At 39.0% G+C, this 19856-nt stretch overlaps 1 protein-coding gene and 2 long non-coding RNA genes across 10 annotated transcripts in view; all 3 read right to left on the bottom strand.

Moving 5' to 3' along the window:
- The window catches only part of LOC122632640 (potassium/sodium hyperpolarization-activated cyclic nucleotide-gated channel 3), a 54189-nt gene that overhangs the window by 6084 nt on the left and 28249 nt on the right, over positions 1-19856 (bottom strand). For all 8 annotated transcript variants that reach the window (XM_043819707.1, XM_043819704.1, XM_043819705.1 and 5 more), the window contains one exon: positions 1295-1435. In XM_043819707.1, coding sequence (XP_043675642.1) covers positions 1295-1435 — 141 coding nt within the window. The remainder of the gene's footprint in view (positions 1-1294; positions 1436-19856) is intronic.
- On the bottom strand, positions 15350-16972 carry LOC122632647. Its single transcript, XR_006327908.1, has 5 exons — positions 16941-16972; positions 16753-16818; positions 16274-16617; positions 15663-15785; positions 15350-15497 (listed from the first exon to the last, which is right to left on the bottom strand). It is a non-coding gene; the product is annotated as an uncharacterized LOC122632647 (long non-coding RNA).
- LOC122632648 lies at positions 16974-19445 on the bottom strand. Its single transcript, XR_006327909.1, has 3 exons — positions 18750-19445; positions 17291-17446; positions 16974-17214 (listed from the first exon to the last, which is right to left on the bottom strand). It is a non-coding gene; the product is annotated as an uncharacterized LOC122632648 (long non-coding RNA).

The following is a 19856-nucleotide window of genomic DNA, read 5'->3' on the forward strand; positions in this document are numbered from 1 at the left end:
AAAAAAAAAAAAACAAAAAAAAAAAGAAAAAATAGAAGAAAAAAGAGAAAGCAAACGAAAGAAAAAAAAAGTAAAACGTATCAAAGCCGACTTTTCTGTTTGCTGCTCTGAAAGAATAATATTTTTCATTTCGTAATAATATTTCATTCATGTTTTCTCTTTATATCGGTATTATCGTTCGAAACTTTAGAATCTGCATTTCATGGAAACGTTATTGCATCGAGAAATGCATCTCATTCGTGAAACGAAACGATTCCCTTTAATACCACTCTCCTATTCCTTCGTTAAGTCTCCTATACCTCTCAATGCTATTTCCTTTTACCGGAGGATTATTGAGAAAGACGTTTAACTTTGACAATAAAATAATAACTTACTACCATGAATTTCATTTACGTTTTCACATTACCTAGAGACGTTCATATAATAATTTCGTATTTTAATGTTGACACGAAATGAAAAGTATGAAATCGCTGTTAATGTTAATTTTCTGATGTTTTGCATTTTATTAAATAAAAACTGCGTTAGAGTTACGAACGCAGAGTCAAAGTTGTTTCCAAGTTGCGAAGTTTCTTACGTGAGTGATAAAATGGACTCCGACCTCTGGGAAAAGCTTACCGATAATCCGTAAAAGACATCGGGTATAAACCTTTGGTTTCACTTACAAGTTATCCTAGGAATTTATTTCTCACCAGTGTCCAATTCTGATTTTTGTCGAAAAATATCAACGTTACGTTAGAATCGAGTCGAATTAAAAATACGATCTTTCTGAGATTTCACCTTATTTTAATTGCAACGCATTCCTCGAATTCTGTTTATATCATGCATATTGATGAGAGTTGGGTTTGGAAAAAGGGGAGAGAGAGAGAGAGAGAGAGAGAGAGAGAGAGAGAGAGAGGAAGAGATCGTATTAAATATCGACAAGAATCGTTTCTTTTGAGATGCAACGTTCTCGGCACAATCGTTTCTTCTCAGCAACGTTTTTCAACATCTACCATTTCAAATCATTATTTTCTTACTACCTAACAATAAAAGCAATTCAGTTTTATTTCGTTCCAAGGTCTCGTCCCATACGCTTTCATATTTCCCTTCTGCTAGAATAATTCAAGCTGACTGCCACTCGAAATTAACTCTTTCGTGCGAACCGTATGTACGAGCTGTGGATATATCTATGAGTTACTCGTGCGAAAGGATAATATGTATTTTCGTAGGAGACGTTTGTTAATAGAGTGATTTAATGAACGAAATATATAACTAACGATTCAGTTAGTGGAAATATAAAGGAAACATGACTCACCGGGAAGACAGCTGACGGCCTTCTCCTCGTCCGAACATTTTTGCGTCAACCAGAGATAATCGAACCATTTGATCACTTTAACCTGGAGATGATTCGGTACCCGTCTCATTCGCATATAAGTTTTCACACCGTCCAATTTAGCTGAAATGAGAAAAAAATAATCGAATCGAAGAGGTCACCAACGAGATTCGTGTATCGGTAATGAAAATATATGGAGAGAATAATGCATGGTCGCATAGCGAAGTATATATTTAGATATATCGTATTCCACGCGACATTGTACCTTGATGCATCGGATTATTATAATACCAACGTTTCAATTTTGGATGTCTCTTGCAAGCATATTTCATTATCTATTTTCGAGTATTTTCGTTTCCACATTGATATATTACCTTCTAAGATTAATTTCCGTTGGACGTTTTAATTTAATTAAACGTGATTACTCGATATTATTGAGCAGAATGATATAAAATTTTCCAACAGAATTTTTAATTAATCCAAAAGGAAATATAACTTATTAAAATAATTACCATCGTTATCAATGCAGCAACCGGCTTTTGCATTTACTCTCGAACGAAGGACAAACCATTTTTTTCTGCGAAACGTTGCACTAGATTACGATAAAATTTTTTCTTTTTCCCTGTTTTTTCTCTTTTTGCAAGAGAGAAAAAAATATCGACATGTAATGACAATACCGCGATATTGTGGTATATCGAGCGTGCGATCGTTGTACGGGTCACGGCTCGATCACAATGCAATGAAACGGAAAAGCAAGATACGGTTACCCTTCTATACGAATTTATCGGTTTCGTTTATTGCTGTGTGAGAGAGAGAGGGGGGGGGAGGGAAGAGTAGGGAGAAAGAGAAAGAAAAAGGGAAACTATGAAAAAAGGATATCCTTTTGTCGAAGAGATTATTTTCAAGAGACGTCAGAGAAAAGTGTAGAATTGATAATCAGAGTGTCGGGAAAAAGATTTGAAAAAGGAGAATAATTCAAGTCATTTTTCGGATAGGCATCCATTTAGATAAGGCTAAATCGATCGAGACTTCATTACGTCCGGGGATATCCGAATAGCAAAGAAATACGGTGAAATTCGATGGAGTAGCGGAATAAAATTTCAATTCCAGATTCGACGAAATACATGCTTTATACATTGGTCCCGGTTTAGGACAGCCGATCTTTCGAAAAGTTCGATGTATATAGACGGATCTATTGTCGTTGTTAGAAGTGGTTTGTTCGGTTGTGATCGATCAGCGACCGGACTAATACAATTTCTTTTGAACCTTTACCGAAGGAACGTTTTTAAGACAGCGAGAATGGATGGCTCGGTTATTCGGATAAAATTTTTTCTAACGCAAACGAATCCTTAGAAGTGGGTATATGAAACTGTATCGATTTACGATAAGAAAGTGTCAAGGACGAATAAATGTGATAATAAATTTAACGGGGGGAGAAAGGGGAGATTGGTCAGCGACAACGACGACGGTGGTTTGTAGAATATAAAAATCGATAATCGTACTTAAAGATTTCGTTGGTTATTTTCGACGTTGTCCGAGTCGACCAGTCGGAAGAAAAATTTATTTGCGATTCGTTCTACTCTAGTAGAGAAGATCGAAATAATCGCGACGGCGATGTAACCTTGGCTTAATCCACTCACAGTCAAGTGGAAGGAAATTGGTAGGAGAATCGGATGTCGGTTGAAAGTCGAAGAAAAGCCAGAAGGCTTGCTAGCGGAGGCTAAAAATAAATTAGAACTCGAAGGTGATCCTCGATGCGATTGTATATCTTGAACCGTTCGATGGAAGGACGAAGAAGAACGAAGAACGAGGAACTAAGAAAAAGAAAAAGAGGAGGAGGAAGGAGAAGAAGAAGAAGAAGAAGATGGAACGAAAAGATTAGATTAATTTCCATCACCTAGAGGTGCCGCTTTTCAATGATCGCGATTCGTCTAACTCGTTTGAAAGGTTGGAGGAAAATAGAAAATGTAGGAAAGCCGATACCGTGCCAGATACGATTAATTTGCGATTAATTTCCTTCGTCGGCGACGAGCGTTTACGACGAAAAGGATCGTACGACTGCTCGTTCAATTTTCTTAATGGCTCCGAACAAATATAGCCATGTGTAATTTTCCATAAGGGAATATTTAGATTTTTCTAATGAGGTATAAGTAAGTAAATAGATATAGCAGGATGGACCGATATGCCCGAGAGAATAATCAACGATTTCTCGTGTCTGGGTTGCGTTTTGCGTGTAAAAAGAGAAAAAAGTTAATACGTTTTCGCGTTGGTTCTCGAGTTAAATCAAGAAAAAGCGAAAAGAGCTCGCTCGCTCGTTCCATTCGATCGATTAAAGGGAACCGCGTTTGTAGAGCTGAACGGACTAACAATGAAAGCAATGTTCGATTCGAGTAAAGGTATTATTAATAATAACGTTAGGTAGTACGTAAGTGTTAAAAATGTATCTGTAGATTTATCGATTCGAACTACATTTTCTTCTGGCGAGAAAAAGCATTCGGAAGAACGAGGCTCTCTTCTCTTTACGGGCTCACTCTTTTCACCTTTTAGAAGGAAATGGCCGAGTTAACGTCGCACCATCGCCGTGCTACCGGTGGGCTACTGCAATGGGAATTACGCTAGGACGGAAAATCTGCATTGGCTCTATGCCAGATATACGTACGTATAGGTAAGTACATACGTACGCGGAGCCAGCGAGCGGAGCCAGCTAGCGAAGCCAGCGAACGAAGCCAGCGAGCGAACCAAACTCCTTTGATCCAACTTTGATCGCTCCTCTTCGATTCACGCGTACCCTAGTCTTCATCGTGTCGTCTTTGCTTAGCGCTATATAGATTGCTTATTATCAATTCGCTCGTGAACGAATCGATACAACGAAGCGATGCAACGCACGATGCAACGCTCGGTATTACTCGAATATTTGAGCATTGATCTCTTTTTATCTTTCTAATAGATATCGTCGATCAGTCGAACGATAAGAACGGGTATAGAATGTTAAAGTGAAATGAAAAATTTGTCGAAACGTCTTTTGTATATCGGCAAAAGTATCGATACTTTTGCGTTGGAACGTAGCCAAATGCTCTTAACGTACTCGACGCGATCGGTATTTCGCGTGTTGTCAATGTCGAACCTTTAACATCGTCTTTCGTCGTCCAAAATTTTCATAAGAATATTTCCTCTTTATTCGAAAGAAGCATAAACCAAAGGAAGAAAACTGGAAAGTTTAAATTGTGCCGTCGGCTAGCGCACGACTCCTCTCTCTCTCTCTCTCTCTCTCTCTCTCTCTCTCTCTCTCTCTCTCTCTCTCTCTCTCTCTCTCTCTCTCTCTCTTTTTATTCGGTCCGTTGCAAGCCCATTTCCGATTGAAATCCTCTGCCACTTTTATCCCCGATCCGTGAAACTTTCTTCTCGCCATTTTCGAAACGATTTCGCGTCTCTCATGAACGACCACCATTCGCGTTTTCATTTCGAGCGCCGATAACGCCGACTTTCCTTCTTTGAACGATCCCCAAACGATCGAATCGAATCGAATCTATCCTATGACGTTAATTCCCTCGAATATGCTCCAGTTCGATATAAAGAATCGTACAAAAGATGTCGAACAACGAGATGCCGTATTCTCTCCAGCGAATATCGCTATTCTATTCGAGAGATAGAAAAATAAAAAGATATCGATTATATTATGCGGGATTGTTACTCGTCCGATGTTACAGCGATACGCTCTAATACCAAATTACGTATGCGTGCTCCCACGTCGAGATGCATACTGTTCTCCAAGGATTAGCTTACCGTGGACAAACGGTTATCAAAACGTTTCCCTATTGTTCCTATCCTTTGAGCCCTTAATCTCTCTACGTTCTCTGTACCGTTCTCTGTACCGTTATATTTCTTATCAGTTACTCGCGACCCACTACTTTGCATACCGAATCGATTTTTCTCTATGTAGAGTTACACGCAAAGTAGCTTGCTAAAATTCTTTTTATGCAGAACGACGATTGGAATACGTTCAAAGATATAAGATAAAAAATAAATCGTAGGAGCTAACGCGTTCGAATATTGGACTCGAGAACGACTCCGATCGTTTGACTTTGATGGCTGCTGCAGAACACGGAAATATTTTTCAAGAAATAACCATTTTCTTAGAAAATCGGCCTCGCGAAAGAAACACGAGGAGTTTCCGCGGCGTCTGGAAAGCTTATTTAAATATACATACACATAAATAGGTAGCTACATATATTCAGTTTGCTCGTTTTTCGCCGACGAGTGGCAAAGTTTTAACGACGTTGCCCTCCACGGTGGTACGCGACTCGTTATCTTTCAGGAAGTAGCGTACCGACCGCTGCCTCGCGCCTACTCTTATCCCTTTTTTTCGTTTTTTCCTTTCGTTTCGTTTTTTTCTTTATTTTTCTCATAAACTTCCTTTCGTCTTTACCGAAGCGGATACTTTTTCAACTGCTTATATTTATTTATTCGACGTTAAACAGAAGGAGAGAGGGAGGAGAGAGAGAGAGAGAGAGAGAGAGAGAGAGAGTGAGTGCCAAGGCGGCCAGAGAAAAATCGTCGTTACGAAGAAAAAGTATATTACTTTTAATAATAACGATTAATATTTATCGCATTTATTTATTTTTCTTTATCTCGTCTATATAATATTACGTACACCTACATGCGTCGGTTCGTGTTAAGCTATTCGAAGAATTTCATAGTTGAGAATATTTGAAAATTATTTCAATTTTTCTAAATGCTCATCGAAGCGCAACAAATTCACTCGGTTAAAATCGATTCCTCTCGCGAACACGATGCAGTCAACGCACTCACTGTATTAAACATTCCATCGAAACATTTTGCAGCTTAATGCTTTCGCAACTGCCGAGTATTCGGTCGCGTTACCTCCCATGTATTTTATATGGTATTTTAGTATTAACTTTATATTTTACTATAATAGAATTTATATGGGCTCGGTTGACGCGGTCAATAATTTTCGTGGAAAAAAAATTCTTTTCTCCTTTGTCCGAAACAGGAGTAAAATTTTCGATAAGGCGTACGTGCTCGATAAAGCTCGAAAAAAAAAATATACAACGCGGGATTGAAACGCTGAGTACATTAAAAAACAAGCCGAATGTAGTAAAAGCAGTTAAATTTGCGACAAGCAACGCTCGGACAAGATTACGAACGTTAACCGGCCATCAGAAGGATACTTCGAGTCTCGAAACGACATTAAGCCCTACTACTAAATCTTTTCGAACGATATTTAAACTTGAACGTACGAAACGAAACGTTCGACTTTCGTATTGGTGATTACTTGGGTCATGGTATCCGTAAACCTGTACAACGTGCGGATATATCAGAACAGGACTCTAAACTCGAAAGCGTGTAGTCGTAAAGTCCAAGTACTTAGAGAGATAGTCAATAATTACGGTCGAGAACTGGATGCAACGTGGAAAATCGATCGATACGTTCCGTATCGTACGACCTATGGATTTACTTTGAGGAGAATCGAGTCATTATTATTCCGAGAAGGATCTTTCGAAAATGAGAAAGTTTTAATTTGCCTCCAGCAAGAATTGAAAATAGAGTCCGAGGGAATATTTTTTACGTGATAGGTCGAGAAAAAGGAATTGATAAAGAAGATTGATAAGAGTCGACGAAAACGCGTTCCGTAGCTAGTTAATAATGCAAAGAGGTACTTTACGAGCGGCAACGTTTTATCCACCGATTAGCGATTTAGCGTACAAACGGCATAGCTAAATAAACGCGAAAGCGTTTCCTCTTTGTTCTCCGAGCGTACTCTCGGTGAGTCGATCGAAGAGAAACGGAACTAACTCCAGGTAACGTTTTCTGTTTCGATCGAAATATAGTTGGCATGGCGTCTTGGTTTCTAGAAGAATAATAACGGGTTATTCGTAACTAGTGGCTCGTTAGCGTCGTACCAGATGAGAAACGAGGAGAAACGAGGAATAACGACTCGCCGAAGGAAGGACAATAGGCAATCGCCGGAATCGTGGTATCCTGCACGACTAGAGAGAGAGAGAGAGAGAAAGAGAGAGAGAGAGAGAGAGAGAGAGAAAGAGAAACTTCGAAGAGAAAATTTAGCCGGTCCTCGACTCGAGCTCGGATTTTACGCGACTCGTAGTCGCGATGCTTTTATCCGGCGCGACGCCGATAGAGCCTGAGCGAGAGAAAGAGGAAGGGATCGATGACGTCAGCGGCAACGCTATTTTTAGCCACGAGGGGGGCGGTAGTAGTCCGCAGCATTGGCTGGGGTGAAACCCGCTGACATCCCCCGAGCGTCCTTCGCAAGCGTTCTCTCCCTCTCATTCATCCTCCTGACCCAAAGAATGGAGCAGCCGCGCAACGCACCGCACCACGCCGCGCCGCACCGCACCGCATCACATCACGCCGCACCGCACTACACCGCACGGCATCGCATCACGACTAGGTGGAAGAGAATCTCTACGTCTGCGCGCTTCCATCGCACCGCGGTGCCGTTCGACCGCACTGCCGATTCCTCCTTCACCTCCTCCTCTTCCTCCTCCTCCTCCTTCTCCTCCTCCTCCTCCACCACCACCGCTGCCGCCGCTACTACCACCACTTACAGAGAAAGACAGATTTTTGATATATCGTTCCTCTTCTACCATCCAGAATGCTACTTATGTACCTTCTCGTTAGTGTCGTTTCTCCTTCCTCGCTGTCCTCGCTGTCGTCGCTAAATTTATTAATTATCCTTCCGCATCCATGCTGAAGCGAGCAAGTGGATCGATCGTGCGATCATCTCGAGTTTTCTACGTTATTAACGTAGACGTATCCTTTAGAGAAATTGCTCGATGCGATCGTACTCGAATGAGAAACTAACGAAGAGAGTTGATAGAACTTCTTCGCGTTCTCTCTCTCTCTCTCTCTCTCTCTCTCTCTCTCTCTCTCTCTCTCTTCCCTCCCCCGCCTCTCTCCCTCTCGATACGTCATTATCCGACGTATCAGAGAAATATCTTCGTCGTTCAAGTTCTTTCTACGCATCAATCGAGATTCCAATTTTTTGTTGGAACATGTAAAAGGACGTGACAACTCCTGCCACGACTTCGTACTAGTTTTCGCTGATTCGCGTCGATCGTACGAGCGGATATCAATGTCCTTTTCATTTCCTGAAGGTTCGTCTATCGGAGTATCAATTTCGATCTGAATCGGAGGAAGTAGTCTGGAAATTCCGATGGGACTGTCAATCGCAATCAACGAAGTGTTTTCGTTGGATTATCAAACTGTCGGCCTGCCGGGAAGGAAAATTCTCTACAAAACGTACGTACGTCAATAGTGAAATTAAATTTTCTTGATTATCTTGGGAAACGGTTATTGTTATGGGCCTACAGCGTAAACCATTAACGATAATTCGTGAAGTTAGTTTCAGGGAAATATCTCTAACGAGATCTTGATTTCGACGATGATTGGTATATTACAAATTTATACCTAGCTATTTCGGTAGATGTAGAGATTAATCCGTTTAGAACGCCGACGTTAAGAATGAGAAACTCGTAGATGGTTCTCGAAAGATCCAATTAAAAGGGAGGAAAAACTTTTCGTCGACGTACGGGGTCAGAGGATTTCTCTGACTTTGAGTCTTATCGACTGTCATCAGGGTGAACGTGTCAAATTCTATCGGTTAGGTTTGCGAAACATTTCGGAAACTCGTCAAGTTGGAAACGTTGAAATGTTTCCGGTAAGAGGGGTACTGCGAGTGTAATCGTTTCTTTGGATACGATGATCGGGAATAGCCGTTCGACAAGCTTGGACGTTTCCGGTCGAGCCGTGTTGGTTAGGTTAGAGAGTGAGTGAAATGGGAGTGAGAATAAGACCGAGAATGAGACCAATAGAAAGAGAGACAGAGGGACAGAGATAGAGAGAGAAAGAGGGAGAAAGAGAGAGAGAGAGAGAGAGAGAGAGAGAGAGAACATTTGAAACGGATGAGGAGGAAGAGGACGGCCGGTTAGTTCGATTTGATACTACACTATCGGGAAGCACATTTGACGTGAGAACCCATTACGGAAAATTGAACGATGCCGAAGGGTGACCACCGATGCCTCTCGACGACAGATACCACGAATCTCCGGGCATAGGCGGCCATTTGCGGGGTAGTACCAAGTGCCGACATAACGTCGAGGACGATGACGAGGACGAGGACGATGAAGAGGAGGACGAGGACGAGGACAAGGACGAGGAGGAGGACGACGACGACGATGACGACGACGACGACGACGACGCACTGATACGGTATAATACGGACAAGAGGAGGGAGAAGGAGAAACCTAACGCTTCGATACGTTTCGCTTTCGGTCCCAAACCGCTTCGAGACCATCCTCCGTGTATATACACATGGCTATGCATTATACGTCATACATATGTATGCAGGTATATAAGATTATGTGTACATCGTAGCCAACACTTAGTTACATATACAGAGTACTCCAGTTACATATATGGATCTCTGTGACAGACTCTTGTACCGATCTATGTTGCATCGTTCCCTTTGGACAACTAGATTAATAAACCTACAAGTATCTATAAATCTACTTTTCTTTTCTGTTCGATAATGTAAAGGCGTTTAAATTTATTTGAAAAGAAACATCCGAGAAACTAAAGGCATTGCGAGGAGAACGAAAGAGATAAATTATACGTGGATCGAATCAGGATCAAAGTTTAATTCGAAAGAAAAGAGAAAGAGAAAATAACGCTGGCACGAGTGAAGTTCGACCGTTTCGAAACTCGCTCCGCAGAGATCATATAAAATCAAAGACAAACACGCTCGATGTCTCGATGGAAATAAAAGTACAACTTTGCTGGCGTCTCCTGTTCCCTTTACCTCTTCTTTGCCTACCGAGAATTCTTTGCTCGGTCGTTGTCATCGTTTCTTTCGTCTCGCAACGATGGCCGTTTCGAGAGAAAACTGTGATGTCTGAGTTTGTAATCGCGAATCGTGCTACGACGATGTATCAAGCGAGCGACGCGACGGCTCCTCTTTTTTTCTTCTCTTTAAAAGTCTAGTTTGCTCCGGGCTTCCTCGCAAAGATCGCTCGAGGTTGGCTTACAATTAGTTTCTAACCTTATTTTTCATCGTTTTTAAATGCATATCGTCGCCCTTTCATTGCCATTCATCGACGAACCCACCGAAGTGGCAAGCGTAATTTACCATTCCGCGTGTAATGCCGCGTGTATGTTTTAAAGATCCACCGGTGTTACCACTTTTTCGATGTTTTATAGACGCGTCGTCTTTTTCCTTCTCTTTTTCCTTTTTCTCTTTCTTCTATTTTCTTTTTCTTTCTTTCTTTCTTTTACTTTTCTTTTCTATTTTTCTTTAGGAGAATACTTGCGTCGTGACGATTCCAACCACGCTTCGTAATAACGAATTAGTCATAATGCATTTACGTTTATGAGGAAAATTTCGAACCGGTAGATATATCTCCCGTCGTATCTTTTAATATTTCTTTGAATTTATTTTTGCGGGCAGACTCGTTCCGACAATTCGTATAATGTAACAAGGATAACAAATACGACCGGTGGAGAAATTACAACGAGTTTATATTTAATTCCGCATCAAAATTCGTAGGAAACTCGTTACTTTCGAGAATCATGGTAGCCGACCGTAACTACTTTTACCGTATAATACGGTATTCCTAAAACTTGTCGATGGAGAGAAAAGTTAGATGCGAACGAATTCGACGTCGATAATTATTTAAAGAACGATCGTTTTGAAAATGCGAACGCATTGAAATGGAATATTTTTCAAGGATCCCTACGCTTCGTTTCTCGGTGGATAACGTTACGAAATTTGTTCAAACGAATCAATCCTCTTACGATGACGTCGCTACCAACGACTAATTGCAATCACCTTCTTTGTTTGCTAATCAACGCAAGCTTTTTGTAATCGTGCTCTCGCACGGTATCGCGGTTCCGGTTAATTTTTGTGGATTTTTCTGATTCGACATTGTCCGTGGAAAATTTATTGAAACAATGGCGTTACGCGTTTAAAATGAAAATTTGATTTAGCGTCGAGCGTTAATCGAACGTTTAAACGAACGTATCGCGTTTGAAGATGATGAAAAAAAGAAAAAGAAAGAAAGAAGAGAGAAAAAAAGAAAAGAAAAAAAGAAATGGAAAGAAAAAGAAAAGAAAACGTGATCGGCAGTTAAATGTGACTAGAGTCGTGACAAACGTTGAATGCAAATTTCAATGATTGAGAAATAAATGGAGAGCTTCCGAGAAATGTCACTCGAAGAGATCCTACGACAATGATATCTCGAACGCATCAGCCTCCTTCAGAAAAAAGGATCTCTTTCAGACGTCATCTCCCTTTTACTATCTCTTCTTCAACCCTCTCCTCCCTTTACTCCTCTTTCCTCCTCTTCGTCGAGTATTTCACTCCTCTTGCTTCGAACATTTCCGCTTTATGATTTTATTATATGATGCGGACGTTATGAGTGTGTCCTCGTTAAAAAATATATATATATATGTATATACATACATACATACATATATGATAGTATATCCTGCGAATGTTGTTAATGTTTCATAAAATTGATCGTTAGATAAACACGGATACGAAAAATATTGCGTTTTGCAAAATATGCGACGATGTTTGATTATATACGAATTGAATATAAATTTGCTCTTCTTTTCTTTTAAACATACGATAGTAATTCTGCTGTTATTTAAAGTATATAGTAAATAATAACATCGAATCGTGATGCAAGATTCTTCATGTACAATAAATAAAATGACTAATGCGAAAATCGATTGGATAAACGTTAATTAAATCCACGTTTCAGAGTATCCGTGATTATTGTGTTGATATTATTAATGGAATGAAATTTTGTTAGTATGATCGTAACGAAACGTTAAACGCCTGTAACCTCTCGGTTTTAAAATAATACTTGGTATTTCTCTATTAAAATGAGTAAATGTGATAATAAACGTACGAACTTTACCCGTGAAAATAGTTTTCTTTTATTTCGGTTCAAAAACGGGAAAGTTCGATAATTCGATAATCGATCGTGAAGAAATACTTATAACGTAGACCGATGTACATAAGTACGAAACGGGTAGTCGTAATTAAAAATTTTACGTTTCACTTTTCCTTTGACAACGTCCTTTTTAATTTATACATATCTTTGATCCTTATTATTTGAAAAAAAGATAACAATGTAATAATATATCGACGATACTTTTGATTTATATAAAGTTCGATCGTTGATATCAAAGCTCGATCGGATGAAGTATTGAAAAGCATGACGCGATACGAGCTTTCTATACGATTCGTGTGAATGATGGTGCTCGAAGAAATTCGTGAGAAAAGATAGGGAGGTCTTTGAAGAAATAATAAATCAAAGGAGAATTTACGATGTCGCGAGCTTACGGAGAAATTACTGGTCCATAGAAAATTTTTCGAGGTTAGGGATCCTTTGGGAAAACCCACTAAGTAGAGCGATTAAGGGACGTTCGTGGTTAAGTATCCTTAAAAAAAAAAAAAAAAAAAAAAGAAAGAAAGAAAGAAAAAGAAAAAAAGAAAAAAGAAGAGAAATCTCTCTAAATATGAACATACGACAGAGAAAAGCGGTTTACGTGAAAAGAGATTAGGCTAGGGAAAGGACGAGAAGAGAGGGGAGTGATTCTATCTTTTAATCACCAAGGTACCCAACGTATACCAACGTCTGATGATCGGCTTGTGGTAACTCTACTTGCATCGCTAATTGCCGTCTATTAGTATATTTCGGAATAAAGTTAGCAACCATTACTCTTTCAGACGCATGCGATTCAAGCGGTAACGTTTCTCCCTATAAACTATTTCGAAAATTCGTTTGTACGAGTTAGGTACTTTTAGTGGCGCAAATCGAATATAATGGTTTCGTGCTTAAATTTTCCTATATGTTATGAATATAGTTGATTAAGTTTATTTATTAGCGACAGACAGAACGAAAGCTCGCCGACTGACGAAAATGGAGCTGTCGTTTGCACCGTATGCGATTGAAATTTGATGAGAGAGAGAGAGAGAGAGAGAGGGGGGGGGGTACTACTTTTTTGACATATCATCTTCGCGAATTTCACATCGAAACGGATATTCAAGGAAGGACGAACATCGATGAATTCGATTCTATACATTTCTAATCACCATTTCGTGTCCTGTCAGATTGAAGAGATTTCCTAAAGAGCTTGGAAAATCCAATAGTCTCGGATACCGAGCAGCACCCTAACAGAAATTGAAATTTAACCTAATCGCCGAGATGTGCACGGTGGTGGTAATTTCGATTCGTGCAACATCGTTCGTCGCCCCCGCTTGGAAGGGTCGTGACGTACGAGAGGATGAGCCGAGGGTGAACACGCAAACGCGTGATCATTATTTGTGTACTCCCGTTTTATCGAACACGATTACAGAATAAATTGACCATTTTAATACAATTATCCTAACGTATTTGTCTTGGAAACATTTCGAACGTTGCAGTCCCTTTTTTTAAATTTTTCAAAACTTTGATCTTACCATGATGAAAGTTTCTAATCAGCGCATCAGCCTTTTCATCATTCTTCCTTTCATCTTTCGGAGGTCGCGAAAGGAGAAGGAAATATTCGTCACAGTGAAGGACAATAGCCTTTGCTCTATTAAAAACCCCTATTCTATGTTTCTTTGACGAAAGTTGGCCGTTAACGTTGAGAAAAATCGCTGAACGATTCGACAAAGATCCTTTGTGCGGGTATCTTTGTCTTGAATGACATGGAAGCTGAACGAAGAGCATGAATGCGAGGAAAAAAGCTAAGGAAGATAAAAGTAGTACGAATGTAAAAAGTGATCCGAACCGATTTCATTGAGAGCTTAATTAATTCTCTCTTTTTCGGGAGAGGGAGAGAGAGAGAAGGAGAGAGAGAGAGAGAGCGAGAACGAGAGAAAGAGAGAGAGATCAAATTGAGAAACGCATTTATGAGAAATTCGTGACTGGCAGGATTTTTGTCACGTAGCAATTTTTCCGCAGAAGGGTATACCTGTGTATATGCTGAGCAAAGGAAAAAAGATCACCCGAGAATTTTATCGTTCTCAATATCACTGAAATCGAGTCGGTCCAAAAAATATTCGAGAGTTTCAAATCCGTATATTTCGTTCCTTCGTTCGTAAACAGGATTTAGTTCTTTTTTCTACATATATGCTGCTATACGTATCGCGAGATAAAACGTCACGATATATTAATAAAAAAAGTACGATGGTTTCGAAGAAGATATTACGCGTAGATATTTATAAAGAAGCTTTTCTTTTCAACTTTATTTGTCCACTTCCACGCTGAGCGTAACAAGTCTCAAATGTTAACTACGTATGAATTATACGACCCTCTCTCTTTTTCTCTCTCGACCTGTGAAAAACTACAGCAAAGCTTACTCGCTTATCTTGCTTTAAGAAGATGAAGAAACACAGAGAAAGAGAGAGAGAGAGAGAGAGAGAGAGAGAGAGAGAAAGGAAGAGCGGGAAAAATTCGCATTGACTCGAGATACGATGCACTACTTCGAAGAAACAAAGACGGAAATACGAAGGAAAAGAAAAACGTGCGATCTGTGCTTTGAAAAAATGTACTTTCCACTTAACAGTGTCCTTCTCTGCACGTACATGACAAATCTTTTTAAGGATAGAAGTTGCGAATTAAACCGTCTTTTCCCGCGAGCACGTAGAACAACTTTCCATTAAATGAGATGAAAGAATAACGGAACACTCTATAGGAAAGGACACAAGGAGGATGTGGCAGTTGGTGCAAGTTTACCAACCGCATTATTGCGTTTGCCGACGTCGGATTAGAGAAGTTTCATCGTAAAGGAAGGTCCACGAACGCGCGTAGCTTTAAATCTCATAGCCGTCGTATTTCTGGCGGGACATTGCACGAGCTTAAAGCTGACCGTCCTTTGAAAATACGATCGTTGCATATTACCTTTCATCTCTATTTGTTTGGATAATAAAGGATTAACCGTATGCTCGAAATACGTTCGATATATATATATATATATTTTTTTTTATTTATTAAAAGTCTTGGATCGTTGAAAATGATTTATTCTAGGCGATCGAAAGAATAAGAACATTGGCGTAATATTAATGGCGGACTACTAAGGCTATAGACGATATATATATAGAGAACAAAAACTGCCGCGAAGGTGGCCAGAGTGAAAATAGCGGTTTCGTATTCTGAAAAATACAAAGGAATATTATAAAGCATCGAAAAAGAATTTACGTATTATCGTATTTTTGCATTAAGGTAATCGAGTTTGGAGAAAATGCTTCGTTAAGCCTCGTCGAATACGATTCGTTAAATAATTTTCCTAACTCGTCGTCAGGATTCTATCGTCTCACCCTCGTTATCCTCGTTCTCGTGAGTTTCGGATCGTGCAGGAGAATCCGTTCGCAAATGCGTTGCTTCCATTTCCGAGCTCGTAGGAATATTTCTCTTTTTACCGTTTTCATTGTTATCCTGTTCTGCAATTGTTTCGGCATTTTTTATCATTCGGATATATATATATATATATATTTTATTATTTCAATATATATTACAGTATGTTCGTTATTCCATTATTTATTGTTATGAATATTTTTTTACTATTTTCTGCTTATCTACTTTGCACGTAAAGAAACAACGAAAATAATCACTTCCGCGAGAGTCGCGAACAAAAGAGCTCGTTGCGAATATATGCATTGTTTATATATATATATATATAATAAAACGACGAGTGCATAAATAATTTCTCTTATAAGACGATGTAATTATCGGAGCTATTCGTACATTCTTTATAAATCTTTACTCGCGATATGCCTTTACCACGGAATTTCATAATTTAGTAGGAACGTCCTTCGCGCGCGTGTACGGAACAAAGAAGATCGAAAAAGAATCTTTCATACAGACAGACAGAGAGAGAGAGAGAGAGAGAGAGAGAGATAGAAACGCGATAAAATATATGAAGTTTTACCTCCTCCCCGATGCGTTTTGTACTCTTCCTCCATTGTTATTTATCTTCTGTATACGCTCGACGTAATATCTCTCGAGAAAGAACAGACTTCGCAAACTGTATCCGAAGAAATTATAAGAGAGAAAATGATCGTATCCGCAGTTCGGATCTCTCCCTTCGTTAATTTAATCTCGATCTTCTCCACCTCATGCATACATAATTATCCGAAAACGAGGCGAATTTGCCAAAGAGAGTTTTTACCCTTTGACTATCTTCCCCCTTTCCCTTTTATCTCTAGATAATTTTCAACAAAATGCAAACGATCCTTTATATCTTCCCTCTCGTTTTGGCATATGCCGCAAGCTCTAGCATAGAGAGAAGTAAACGTTACGATGAAAACCGCTTAACTTATGAAATAAATTAGAAATGGATTAGCGCGAATCGAATGAAAAAGTCCAAAATATGATTTAAACTTTTGTTCCACTTTAACGCGGACTCACTTTTCTTTTCAAACTTTTTCTTACATTTTTCCGATTGCAACTTTCTGTTCGAAAATTGGGTCGCCCCTGCAGGAAGTAAAGATATGTAATCAGAGATGTATATATATATATATACACACATATATATTCTAAGAAGACAAACTTTCTTTAGTCGAATATATATTCTAATTCGGATAGGAAAATTTTACTTATTCTTAGAGCGCTATGTTTCCTTCTCTCTCTTTTTTTTCTTTTTTTTTTTTTAAGATTCCTCCTGCATTTGCTCTATAAAGGCTTGATTTCTAACGGAAGAAGATAATTCTTCCAAATCGTCGATCCCTCTTTCCGATTCTGACGTTTCTTTCTCTTCTTTCGGATTTAACTTATCGTTTTGTTCCACGATATCTTCTTTATCAATGTTTTCGACTTTCGAAAGTTCGGACGTTTGATTCGGGTTGTTCAAATTTTCCAATTTCTTCTTTTCTAAAAGTATTTTCAAAAGAAACAATATACCTTTTATTTTACAACTTTTCGAAAGGTCCACATAAATAAGGTAAACCTTTTTCACGATTCGCACGTTCTCTCGCCCTTAGAAAGGCGTTCCTTCTACAATTGTCCTCTTTCGTACAACCAAAGATAGGCATGTTTTGGTTTACCCTAAGTCCACTTATTTTTATCGTCTACCTTTCTCGTTCAAGCAATGACACTTGGAAAGCTGTAAAATAACGTGGGCTTTCTTTAACCGTCCATGTATCTATCTCTCATTTAGATTTCAACGAGATCGATAATATCCGAATCGAACAATTTCTATTCGTAGATTTCGTAAGAAAACTAAACGTGCTCGTTTCGAGAAGTATGACGTATTCACTACCGTTTAAAAGTCGAATAAAAAGAAGCTTGACGCTAAAGATGTTTTCGAATGGTTTCTAAAATCAACATTACTTTGGAATCAGATTCGTACAGAAGAAGTCTCGTTTATCCATTCGTACAAATATTAAAAGTAACTAAAACGGAAAAAGCTTTCGATATAATCTCAAAAAACAAATCTTAATGTGGCTCAATATTAGCTTATAATTTTGTGCCTGATTTCTTTGCGGCACTCTACGAGAACGTGCATTACTCTTTCAATGTACAATTTCGTTTGGACGGGCAAGTAAAAAGATTGCTTTTTTTCTTTCGAGATTCTTTTGTATCGCGGTGAAACGTTCGAAAAAAAAAAGGAAAAATAAAAACAAAGGAAAAAAAAGAATATACCATTTGCTCCAACAAACAATTTTTATAATCGATTGATCGATCGATTGAAAAAATATAATATCGGATAAAGAACGCAGATATATTACGAACGTTGGCGAACGAGTAGAAAATGAAAAAACGAGTCGTAATATACTACTTTAATAAGTTATTCATACTTTAATCGAAATTGATACTCAACAACGTACGTCTATCGTATATACGAATGCCTCTCTGTTTATCGAACGAAATCGAATCTAAACGAACTCGTTTATCACGAAGCGTTACGAAAAACCATCAGTCATGGATTGTCGCAAGCAATGAATTATCTTCTTCGGTTACCGCGTCAACTTCGCGAAACGACAGCTCAGAGATTATATTCTAGGTTTTGAGATAAAAATCGTTATGCCTGTTCAGCGCATTTTTCGCTTTATTGATTTTCGATTTTGTTTCCTATTTCGTGCAGAGCTTAAATTACCTTATTTTACGATGGCCTCCGAATGTGTAGCTACGCGATTTTACGATGTTAATCTATCGTTTCGGCAAAATGAAATATATATATATATATATATATATATATATATATAAACGTGTGCGTGTGTACGTCACAATTTTACATGGTTTATCGCGTGTTTTTGAAACGTGGCTAGAAGAAAAAGTGCGTTATAAATCGAGATCGAGTATCTAAACGAAAATAGCTTCGATAACGCCTTGTTCGTAAACGTTTGAAGACGATCAAATTAAAATCTTATATCGATGAGATTCGCAATTAATCTCAACGTACTTACTCGAACTTTGTATTCTCTTTAACGATGTCGACGGGGAGAGTGATTCTCTGATTATCGATGAAAATTCGTTGCATCTTCGATGGAGCACGTTATAATAAATTTTGACATAATAAAGCCAAAGGGAATTTAGATAGCGTTAGATCGAAAGTTAATTTGTTTATGCCAGTCTCGATTGGTATAAACGTCACGAATGGCAACGCTTTGTTTTTGTTTGCGTTTGAATATAATACATAAAAAAAAACGCGATGGTCTCGAGGACGAAAAATCGAGTCGAGTTTTGTTCTCCGAACGAAATAAGAGAGAAACGATTTCCTTAACGATTTCGAAATACCAGTTTCGTTTTGTTAATACGATATAATGACACTGAGATAGAGCGCAGAGAGTGTCGCAGAACGACGTCGCTGCTGCAGCAGCTTGGATATATTATTCAGAGCCTCGCACGAAGCTTGATAACCGACGTAAGATCCTCGTTGCGCGCGGCCATTGTGATGAACGCAACAAGCTTTCTCTCTCTTTCTCTCTCTCTCTCTGTTTGTCACTATCTCATTTATGAATGATTTATTCGTAGATATAATATTTGCAGTAGTAATTACAAGTAGGATTTTTATCAATGATAAGAAAATGAAATAGGAAAAGTTAGATAAATATAAATGGATTCGTTGCGGAAGTCTTCAACCAAGAAGAGAAGTTGAGAAAATGTGTATGTGAAATGTGCGTGGGTATGTGGGCGCGCGCGCGCGCGCGCGAGAGAGAGAGAGAGAGAGAGAGAGAGAGAGAGAGAGAGAGAGAGAGTGAGAAGCTTTCGGAGAGCTTATTATCTTAAATGCTTCTAATCTTACCGACAAAGATGGATGGGCCTTCTAATTATGCATGCGCATCGAACATTAAAAGACTATTCAGGAGTAATGTCGAGAATGGAGGATGGAAGGAAGCCCGGGCAAAGCTCGGCTATGCTACGAGCTCTCGCTCGTTCAAACTGTAATCGATCGGCACAGAGAGAAACGAGCGTATCTCTGATACGCGCAAATATTTCGTGCATCGCGAAACGCATCGGCGATTCTGTCTGTTATTAAATGCGAGAGAGAGAGAGAGAGAGAGAGAGAGAGA

Source organism: Vespula pensylvanica, chromosome 10, assembly GCF_014466175.1.
Source record: "Vespula pensylvanica isolate Volc-1 chromosome 10, ASM1446617v1, whole genome shotgun sequence".
NCBI classification, from domain to species: Eukaryota; Metazoa; Arthropoda; class Insecta; order Hymenoptera; family Vespidae; genus Vespula; species Vespula pensylvanica.